This window comes from Mastigoproctus giganteus, chromosome 8, assembly GCF_048544385.1.
Source record: "Mastigoproctus giganteus isolate SK-2022 chromosome 8, ASM4854438v1, whole genome shotgun sequence".
Lineage (NCBI taxonomy): Eukaryota > Metazoa > Arthropoda > Arachnida > Uropygi > Thelyphonidae > Mastigoproctus > Mastigoproctus giganteus.
In genome coordinates this window covers 30,586,339-30,597,922 of record NC_143582.1, presented here as the reverse complement: position 1 = coordinate 30,597,922, position 11,584 = coordinate 30,586,339, and the positions used below count along the sequence as shown (strand labels likewise).

Sequence of the window (11,584 nt, the reverse complement as noted above, 5' to 3'; positions counted from 1 at the left end):
GTGACCTGATGTATGTGTGCTCAAAAGCAGTCTTGGCACAGCTCCCCCCCACACACACACACACACCATCCCAGACATCAGTTCCCGCAACAAAACCAGCAGGCTCTTCAACTAACATGCTTCGTGAAGATGCTAAACCAAATTTATACTGATGAGATTGTCTGCAAAAAGAATGTGAGGTTTAAGATTTAATGAGGGTAGGGATATCGATCACAGTTCACAAGACAATGTTGTAAAAGGCTTGGTTAATTCATATGGATAACTAACTTTGAAAAATTAACTGTTATTGAATAAATGGTTGTGAATCATTTTGATAGAATGCCTGAAGAGTTTTCTAAATATTTCCACAAATTCAGTCGAGTTTAAATTTTTTCCTCTATTGTTTTTAAGCTAGAGTTCAAGAAAATGGCAACTTGTTATTGAAATTAACTGGTGACGAAAGATTGCTTTACTGAGATCTAGAAACAAAGCCAACAGTGTTTGATGGGGATCTTCTCAAACCTTAAAAGTTGGAAAAGTATACATGCTATAAAATATTGTTAATTGTTCGTTTATAATTTAATCCATAACGGTCAAATCTTTAATCATGTTTTATTATTCAACAATTATGAAACATTTAAGGTGCTTTGCTCAATGCAACACAAACACATACTCTGGACAATTTTGAATGAATTCTCACCATGATAGTGTGTCAGCTTAATGTCTTTTTTTTTTTTTGTTTTTTTTTTTGTTTTTTGTATAACAGTTTTGTGCCAAAAAGGAAAATCAGCAGCTTGATTATTTTCTTTATCAAATTTGGTTTCTTCTCATGAATTTTCAATTTAGAAAAAAAATTCTGAGGACATACATTAAAGAGAATATGACAAGGTGTTCTGAAGGCTGTTTTAAAAGAAGTTCCAGAAGTTCTAGGGTAAATAAAGGAATTATAATAAAAAATTAAGCATAATCTGCTATGCAGATGGTGCAGTACTAATGCTGAAAACAATTTGCAACAGATTCTACATAATTTTAATAAAAAAGCAAAAGTATAACATTGAAATATCCATAGGAAGACAAAGAGCTTAACAGTAGCAAAAGAACAATTCAGATGTAAATTAGGAGGGAAAATGATAGAATAAATAATAACTTAACTACCAAGAATACAAGTATAGTTCAGGAATAACTAAAGTAATATAATAAGCATTGAAAATAAGTAGAATATTGGGGGTGGGGGTTGAATAATATAATTCAGAACAGGCCAAACATCAGTCAGGATGCTAAAGTTGAAATATATATAAAACTATATTAAGGCCTATAATAAAATATTCAGGTGAGACAAGTGGTACAACATCAAAAATAAGGCAAATGTAACTATACAAATGAAAAGACTAAAGAAATTAACTACTAAAACATTAAGAGATAAAGTTAAAAGTGAGGAAATCAGGAAAGAATGTAAAATACAACCCATTAATGAATATATATATATAATAGGAAAAAAAAGGGGGGGGGGGGAAACATAGATGGACAAAGTAGTAAAGAACTAGACTCCTCAGTAGAAGATAGGCAAGAAAAGATGAAGAGATGACCTATCCTAACTGAACAAGCAGCATGCTTAATGGGGAAAGTAGTAGTTCCAGAATTATTTTGAAAACAGTGTGATAGTATGTTAGTGATTGTAACTTTTTTATTATAAGGTTAATATCATTACTTTGTCTTGCCATGTATTGTGGTAATTAAAGAGCAATTTTTTTATCTGCTTAATTTTATACTACATACCTGAAATGCACATAAATATACAGACACGATGATATCAATAATTGTGACAGTGTTAGAAAACATTTCTTATAATATATTATAGACATCTTAGAACAAAATGAAATATCTTGCTCTAAGATGTCTCTCAGATCTTAGAGCAAGAAAGTACATCAAGAAAGATCTTGATGAAAGTAAACATCAATTCCTTAACAGAATTGATACAAACTTAATGAGCTATCATCCTGTAATCTTCATTGAATCAGTTTTTGAAATTAATAGTACTGTACTTCAGCTGACTGAAATAAATCCTTAATCTTCTTTATTAATGACTTTTTAAATCAAAGAAATTGCACATTTACTTTTATGTTGTATCTACTAAACTTAACTACCTATTATCAAGAAAGCCATGTTCCCAGGATAGGAGTGGTTAATACCTTGTACGGTAATTTCTTACTTTTATATATGGCATTCACTCATACTTTTATAGCATATTTTTAAATGTTCTGTACATAAATATGGGTAAACCCATGTTATTGTCTGTGATGATAAAACATTAAATATCCTTGGATTTTTTTGAAAGAAATCCAAACATGCTATTGATTTTTGCAGTTAAATTGTTAGTTGAACAACATTTGTGGCACCCATTTGGTCCTGACTTCTTTCAAACAAAAGCCTGTACAAAAGACCACATTAAGAAACCCAATTTGCTACACTATCTTAAATTTTGTATTATTTTCCTCAATTCTCAAACTTTTTGAACAATTTTTGTGTATTAAATAAAGCTAGAAAATCTAAATGCAGTTAGAACTATAAATCTCTCTCTCTCTCTCTCTCTCTCTCTCTCTCTCTCTCTCATTGCATGCTTGAAATCAGTTATCAGCTTTTCAATCTTATTTCCTGACTTTTGTGTCTTTAACAAGAAGCACTTGTGACTGGCAGGGCAAGGACCGTGATTACTTTGGCAGCTTTCCAGAAGTGCACTTCTTAACCATAGTATGTAGTGATTAATAATTCAGCTCTTGTGTCTCTTTCCTGAAGCTAAGCATACTCTTACCAATTTGTTCTTATGCCCAAGGAATAAAAAATCATATCATTAAATTCATATTCTGTGCCTTACTTTAGTTGTCTTGACATTTCTAAAATTTCTGCTGTGAGAATAAGAAAACTGTCAAACAAATTCAGTGACAAATGGCAAATTTAAAGTGATCATAAAAATTTACCACGTTTAGCAGTAGGCTCAATGAAAATTGTGTGTTCATGTTCTACTGTGGATAGGAAAAGAGGGGGTTAGGTCATTAAGTGTCTAATTCACAGAAAAGAATATAAAATTCAGGATTTTTTTGCAAGATCAGAAATATGTAGTCTGGGTATTATGAATGAATAGTTTCTGAGAATATTATTTGTTCTATATCATACAAATAAGCAGTGAAATGAATCTTTTCACAATTGGCATTACACCCTTTAATGTAATTTATTCTTCAGTTTTGGTAGTCTTATTCAATCAGATCTGGATCTCAGTATTATCATTAGGGAGTTCTCTACAAAAATCACAAATTGGATAATTGAGTTTCAGGATAAATAAGAAGGGGCTTTTTGCTTTACTGATTGGTAAGAGACCACTGTAAGATTTCTGTGGTCTCGGGTTTGGGTGACCTCTTCAATGATAACTGAGATGTTGGAAAGATTCATCTTCAGTCAACATTAGTTTGCATGGCAGAATCCCAGACTGATTGATTGTCCAAACGAATTCTTCCCATTATCATTTGTATTTCGATACTGGACAGGTCTCTTTAAGAGCCTAGGGAACTTAAAAAAATTAGTCTCCCCCACACCTGTAGTTTGCAGAAGTTGATACCACTCTTGGAGATGTATCATGTTGGCAGATTTTTCTCCTTTCAATCATTGTACATACTATGTCACATTCCACATGAGTGTTCTGGTACCAGAAACTTATAGTTTTGTTATTTCCATTGAGGGATGTTGTTGTACTGCAGTAACAAAACACTGTTTTTCTTTTGTCCGCTACAAGTGTTAAAGTAAAATGTTGTCTTTCATTTGTTCTAGAAGGACCATTGTGAACTTAGCTTTCTCTTGTCACCTCTGCTTTCTAGAATTTCATTCCACATAAAACAAGTTGATGTCCACTCTCACAATCATAGTCAAATTGAATCTCCAGAGCTGTCTTTTGTTGATCACATTTGATTAATATGTGCATGACCAAGCACTGCTGCAAATCAAGTGTCTAAACTATTTTTCATGTGCCCTTTCTTTATCAATTTGCTTAGCAGTGAATTTTGCAGCTACTTCTACTTGATGGGTTTTTGCTTTTGAATTTATATCCATGAGCTGGGTTCCTTATCAACTTTATTCTACATCGCAAAGGTATGTTGTTGCAGGGGTTAAACTTCCCATATATTGGAAGATATTTGAATAAAGTTTTCTGGATACTGGAAAAGTATTGCTTCCATAAAAATCACATGAAGTATGAAAATAAATAAAGTTCTTGAACTGATGCAATAAAAAGAACAAAGTGAGGGAGCTCAAATGGTTTTATTTTTATTCAATCACCACCTGATTGAATGCACTTATTATACTGTTATAAAAGTTTCTGAAAAGAGTCAGCAAAGAGGAAGAGGTCTGCCCGTGCTAGGTTGGGAGAATAGGGTGGATGGTTCATTTGTACAATGCATGTTTCATCAGAAATATCTTTACAAGTGCAAAATGGGCAGGAGCATTTTTGTGAAACAAGAACCAGCTGGCTTTCTCTGAAATTGCAGCCTCGCCTGGGAAATGCACTTCAGATGTCTTTGAAGCACCTGTATGTAGAATGCAGCATGCCTTGGTGATGATTTTGAAGTCTACTGCATGCATGGTCTGGGGTCATAATGAAACACCCAACACTTGTCTCCAATGACAATACAGTCAAGTAAATTAGAATTGTTTTGAGAAGTCTGTATGAAGTCTTTGCATGATGACACTCTTCGTTGCTTTTGCTCATCTGTGAGACTATGCAAAACTTGTGCTGCACAGACTTTCCTTTTCCCCAAATCTTCATGTAGAATGTGACAAATATTCATATCCAACTCATCAGCCATCATTCTGAGGGTCAAATGATGATTGCTCTCTTGCCACAATTTCCTGAACTCTTACGACTCTGTCCTCATTTGGAAAGGTTGAGGGACACGCACTTCTTGGATCGTTGCAAATGTTATGTTTATACCAGCGTTTCAAAAAACTGGGGTCTTTATACCAATCCCAGGGAGTCTGCAAACCTGTTCTCTGGAACTGGTCAAAATATTTGTTCTATGTATATAGCAAATGATGATAAATGAAGTTATATTTATGTAAAAATATGAATAAAGTTGTTGTTTTAAACGTAAAACTTTGAAATTTCTTTTCTGAAAACCCAGTGTTCATATAGATATGTAGGGGTCTGCAAACTTTTTTGATTTTTGAAAGGTTCCATAGAGTTCAATAGTTTGCGAACCACTGGCTTATACCATTCAAACACACTGGTATGGCTTAACATGTTATGTTTTTGTTGCAGGTTTTCTCAGTTTATTAAAGTAAAATTTGATAGTCATTTGTTGCTCCATTGCAAAATTGTGACACTGAACGTTAACAGTACTAATGAAACTGGTTATTACTTGCAACCTGTCAGGCTACTTTGCAGCTGCTGTGTCACCATTTGTTGTAGAAAGTTTGAACTACAACATACTACTTCTGTTTATTTTCAACTCATCGAAGATGACTGCAACAGCACCAGTCTGAGAACTTTATTGCCTCACCTACATGATGGATAGTAAGCAAGATGGCAGATATTTCATGGAAATATTTACTGACCTGAGATTTTCTTCATCTTTCCTTACCATAGTATCTACAAATTTCCTTATTCCACAAAATGTTTCTAAAGCAGCCTTTGTATAAATCTTTTCATTTACCCTTCATGGTATTTGTGAGTTCAATTTTTGTTACTATTTTTTCTCTTTCTTGAAAACTTTCTTCCTTGGTTTCAGTGAGCATAGCTAATGTACAACTCATTTGTCAAATTTTCCAAGTTTCCAATAGTTGACACCAATCTTCCTTCTTTCTTCATTGGACGTTATCCTTACAATTCCTGTAGTTTTTTAATGGTGTATTGGTGCTTTCCAGTTCGTGCAACATATACTCACCTCTTTCTTTTCTCCTGTGTTTTCTTATCATACACTGCCATCTTCTGTTTCTTGGTATTCTCCTGAGACACATTCTTGAACTGTTGTCTGAACAACCCTCTTTAGCTTGTATGTACTATGAGATGGTCAACTCATATTTGAATCTGCTAGAACAAAAAAACTATGGTATATGAAAGACAAACTTTAATGGCTAACAGAAAAAGAAAAAAAAAAATTCAATACCAAGCATTTAGTAATACAAACTTCAATAAAACTGTTTTGTAAAATTTCAGGGAAGCATTTTTGTAAACATGAATGAAACAATTGATACAACAATTTTTTTTTTTTCTCCCATTAAAAAGAAAAAAAAAACAGTGAAATATATACCAAGCATCATTTGATAAGATGGTGTGTGTGTCTTAGTTAAATGCAACAAGTCATCTTACATTTAATTTTATAACATGACTTATTGCTTACCGATTCTCCATGTTCCATAGATATTTCTTTCACCTTTCTGTGTAGAACAATGCAACTAAAAACAAACTAATCCACACTGAATACATTCATTCTAATCTGAAAAAAAAAGTATATTGGTAATGATTAAGTTAATGTGACAACTTACTCTTGTTACAGCTGTACAATTACAGCTGTACAATTGGGACACTTCCCAGTTTTCTTATCGTATTGTAGCATTTAGCACATTTTCATATGCTTATAAAAAGCTGGTGTATCGTTAATATTTCCATATTATACATACAGATACTACTAATAATAATAATATGCTGCTCAACAAAATTAACGGAACAAAATGTTTTTCACCAAAATTTGATAAAATAAGCATCCTGGCATGCAAATTCTGAGTATCCAATAGAAATCTATCTACCACCTTTCTTTCTTTACTGATTCTCCATACAGAGCCACACACATTAAGCAAATTATTCATGGCTATAAAAACAAGAGTTGCAACCATGTCACTTCATTCCCCCTGGTGGGTTTTTTTTTTTTTTTTTTTTCTTTGCTTGCTCACTCAGTGATGAAATAGCTAACATCTCCAGTAATAAGATGGCAGTTATCATTGTTTAGATGATTCCTTGAGATGGTGGCTGTTGGACAACTTGAAGGAGGGTGGTTGCAGGCAGAGGTGGTACATTGGCTTATGTAGTGTCATCCTGGCATTATGGAAGCAGTTTTGAGAGACGAACCATTACAATAAGAGTCTGTCAACTAGAACAGACTGCTGTATGGCTCTAACAGCAAGACTCAAACCTAGGTAGCCACGGCCACAGGTGAAAACACTTCCATTTGGACTGTGTAAATAATTCTTGATTCAAGTGGACTCTATGTAAGGAAGCCAGTGGTTTGTATCCCAACCCCAAACCACCAACAGAGCTCGTCAAAACTGGTGCCACGAACATGCGACTTGGAGCCCTGACAAATGGAGTATAGTTTCTTCTGTGATGAATTCCGTTTTAGCCTACAAACAGATTCAATATGTTATTTCATGTGGAGACAATGAGGAATACAGTATCATCCCTCCAACATCAAAGGAACAGACACAGGTGGAGGCAGTATTCTCGTATGGGGTGGAATAATGATCAAAGCCCCCCCCCCACGAGCTGCAGTGCATAGCACGCTTCTTGATTAGACCGGGGTTCGAGCCCGTGACCACCAAATATGGAGGATGCGGAAAGGTCAGGGAATGACCACTGCATATCCTCAGAGCAATATGGCCTTAGTTGCTAATGCTCCTAAAAACCAAATAATAAATAAACAAGGCCCACCCCTCTGTTTTTGATTGTTCTCAGTACCTCTGTGCAGTTACAGTACTATCTTCCAACCTTATGTGTAACTTTTCAGGGGTGTGGTTGGCCCAGATTTTTTTCATGCATGACAACACCACTGCACATAGAGCTCAAGGACTTCTGTAATGTGACATTCTTGGTAATTCTTATACAACCCCTTACAAATGTCCCTTACACCAAAGTATTCTGTCCGAAGTTTATTGCTGTCTCCTCTTTTCATCATTATTCTACGGTACGGTGCCGTACAAAATTTTTGTCCCGCTTCATTGCAAGCTGCAATTTGCACCACGTTTTCTGCATGTTCTGTTAATTTTATCGAGCAGCGTAACAATGAATTTAAAAAACTATAATTCGTACTAATAAGTCCTAGAAAACACTTCATGCTTGCCAGCATAATATTCTTATGCTGGGTTTAAATATCTGACCATGTTGAAATATTAAATTGTCTCTTATATGTGGTCAAAATTCTGCGAAAAAGAGAAGTTCACATAACCTTCTTTTCCTGCCTTGCACTGCTTTAATTAATTCATTTTGAGTAATGGTTATGACCAAAATCCATTAATTCATTTTTTGATTTTTTTTTTTAACTTCTCTCCCTTTTACCATTCACCACAATTATATTATCCTTACAGAAAAAACCTCCTGAAAAATGTTAATGATTTATTTTCAAGTATACTAAAAGTTACATCCTGCATTTCCAAACATCAAAAATGTTAGGTTTTATGGAATTAAAATATTATTAGATAGTGTCTGGAGCATAAGTTTTTCAAGTATGTGTCAATCTTTTTGTTTTGTGTTTTTAATGAAGAATGGGCAGATAACACTGAGAAAATCTGGTTTGAGGTTGGATATATATTAAAAATATTTTAAATAGAGATGAAGAAATAAGTGTCATAATTGTGTAAAGCAGTGTTTCACATTTAAAATTCAAAATATTCAGTGTAGGTAGGGTATGTAAATTAACTACCACAGAAAATTCATTGTAAACAGTTTCATGGCAAATTTTGAATGGGATTAGAGATAAAATCGCAATGCTCCTAATATTTAGTTTACTGCTGTTTAACTGCATTTTCATAGTGCCTCTCAAAGGTAGTAAAAGTCACCACTTTATTGAATGTTGCATTTTTTAATGGGAAATATTCAGAAGTCACTGGTTTGTTTCTGTTGCCCTGAGCAACCATCCAAGGATCAGATAGCACCTCGATAAATTTGTTCAAGGTTTAAGTGCCACTGTGAAGGCTATCTGCCAGATAGGAACAGGATACCAAAAATCAGTCTTTTGGAACAGCTTTTAAGAAAATGTCACAAAGACTTGTTAGCTATTAGTGAAGACCATAGAGATCACTCTGTTGGGCACATTGTTCTAGCAACACAAGAAGTGCACACCAGCTGATAGAAAAAATTATTAGTATTTCATTTTATTTGGACAAACCAGTCATCTCCCTTGGCAAAGAGTGATTTATCGTGCAGGATTCCTCTTCGGGCCAGTAGGTGATATCAGCTTTAGCTATTCTAGTTTCAAGAACAAGCTGTGCATGATAAATCAAAACCAGTTTAATTTCTTGCCAGTGACTTATGATTTATTTCTAGAAACTACAAAACCACAGACAGAATATCTACACAAGATATGAATGTAGTACCCTTTATATATATTATATTATAATTAAATATTATATGCTTGGTGTCTTTTTTTTGTAGGTAGTACTCTGAATTTTTGGGGGGGGGGGAATGGCCTAACTACATTAGTTACCAAAATATAGTTTTTGCATTTAGTGCTTCTCATATTGAGGTCAAGGTAGGTATGATTTGGCAGTAGGTTCAGGACTATATATATATTGCAGTTTAAAATAAATACCAGATAAAATGAAGCTAAGATGATTTTATTTCTACTAGAACTTCCAGAAGAGTGGGATGATAGTATTAAACAACCTGTAGTTGATGGAATTACATTTTATGTTAAGTACTTGGGGAGTACTTTAGTGGAGGAGCCAAATGGGCAACAGGCAACAGCTGATGCCATAAAATCTGTCATTGCAATGGTAAGTAAATTTCAGCCTATTAACATTGTTATGAATGTTAATGTAATTTAATGTTAACCTTAAATTATGATCTGATTTATGCTTTTGGAAGACTGAGTTAAAAAATAACAAGAATTAATATATAAATATTTGTATGAAACTAGGCAGATATTTTCCTCTTAACTACTGATTATAGACCAAAGCTATTTCAGCAGTGATACGTGAAATGCTCTGTGTACAAATACATAATTCTAATAAACTTTAAAATTAAAGCTGTCTACTTTTCTGTTGGACTTCTGTGCTGAAAGTTTTCTAGAAAACACATTATTTTCATAATGGCACTGATCCCTCATACAGTTCCATCACCGTGAATTTTTCTTTATATTGTATTGCTATTTTTCATTTGAAAGGTATTATTGCCATACACAAAGTGCAATCGTAAATTAATGAGATTACTGGTGTTGTATGGCTTCTATAGGATGAGTGAGCATTTTGCCCACTGACAGTGTGACAAGTTTCATTAGCAATATTTATGCAAGAATTGTTCTATTTGCTACTGGAGCAGAAAATGAATTTTTTTTTTTTTTTTTTTTATAAATATGAGTACTTATTATTTATTATTATTTTTTTTCAAAATAAAGAAAATTTAAGTTTGAAAATTCTGCAGATGATATTTGGGTATTGGGTTATGTGCAATAATTTGACAGTGTTTAAAGAAGGCAGAGAATGCCTGATGCATAAAGGAGTAAAAGTCCAATGGCTCACAAGACCAATTAAAACCTTTCTAAATTAACTCAACTCTTGAGTTGAGTTCATTTAGAGAGCAAACTTAATTGCTGAGAAGTTTAATGTGGCTAAATAGTTTCCCATTTTAAAATAATACATTATTTCAGAGAGTTGGTGTTTTTTGTTCTCATCTTGATCTTTCGGTGTTGAAGAATTTAACAAGTTTCACAAAAATTTATAATTGGTGATTTAGTGACTCAGATCAGAAACTGTCTTCAGTAAGATTTTATTTTAATATCTTATTCCATAATTGTATGTCTAGTGAGTGCCTCATTTCCTTAATGTTGAGTTTGTCAGCCTTGAATGAGAATGTTTTTACCTCAGAAAGTAATGTGATGTACACATGCAGTTTGCATATCACGTAAGCATAAGGCTAAGAGGCTTAAGATCCTTACCATTAAAATCTTTTAATTATCTAAATTATTTTTATGTAATATGTAAATTAAAACCAAAAGTTTAACAGTAAAACAAGTATAAGTGTGGTTGCAGTCATTCTGTGTTACAGTTGTATTAAATAATGAACTTGTTTCTGTTAAATTTGAACTTTTATGGGTTTTTTTTTTTTTTTTGCACAAAAAAAAACATTGACTTTAGAACATAGTGCAGCAGTACATTCACACAGGAACCTTTTAGCCACAGTTTTACACTAATCAAGCTAAATTTAGTCTGTCTAATCTTATTTTAGAAAACTATCATTTTTATTATTATGCATTTTATTGTTTACATAAGCAAACACCACTGATGCATGATGGAAGTGTGATAACACTGTCTGTAATAATAGGCAGACATGCACACACATACAAAATGCATGTTATGTAGAGACATAAGACCCATCAGTTACCCTAAAAGTAAGCATAACAACATGAGAGTTGTGATAATTAAGTTCATCTCTCTAAAATCATGAATAAGGTGAAAGAATGAACATAGAAAATGGACTAAAGCCAATTGCATACAAAAAAGGTGTTTGCAAGGTCTAGCATCTTGCATTGAATTATTTTATGCTAGTAATAGTGAACCATGGGTAGTAAAAACATGCCAGTTGCTTAAAGAAAAGTTTTTTTTTTTTTTTTTTTTAAATCTGAATTTCTGTTTG

At 33.3% G+C, this 11,584-nt stretch overlaps 1 protein-coding gene across 1 annotated transcript in view; it reads left to right on the top strand.

Moving 5' to 3' along the window:
- Positions 1-11,584, top strand: part of LOC150081408 (low density lipoprotein receptor adapter protein 1-B-like) — a 51,114-nt gene that overhangs the window by 774 nt on the left and 38,756 nt on the right. The window contains exon 2 of the mRNA XM_090379281.1: positions 9,581-9,726. Within this exon, the coding sequence (XP_090235407.1) occupies positions 9,581-9,726 (146 nt within the window). The remainder of the gene's footprint in view (positions 1-9,580; positions 9,727-11,584) is intronic.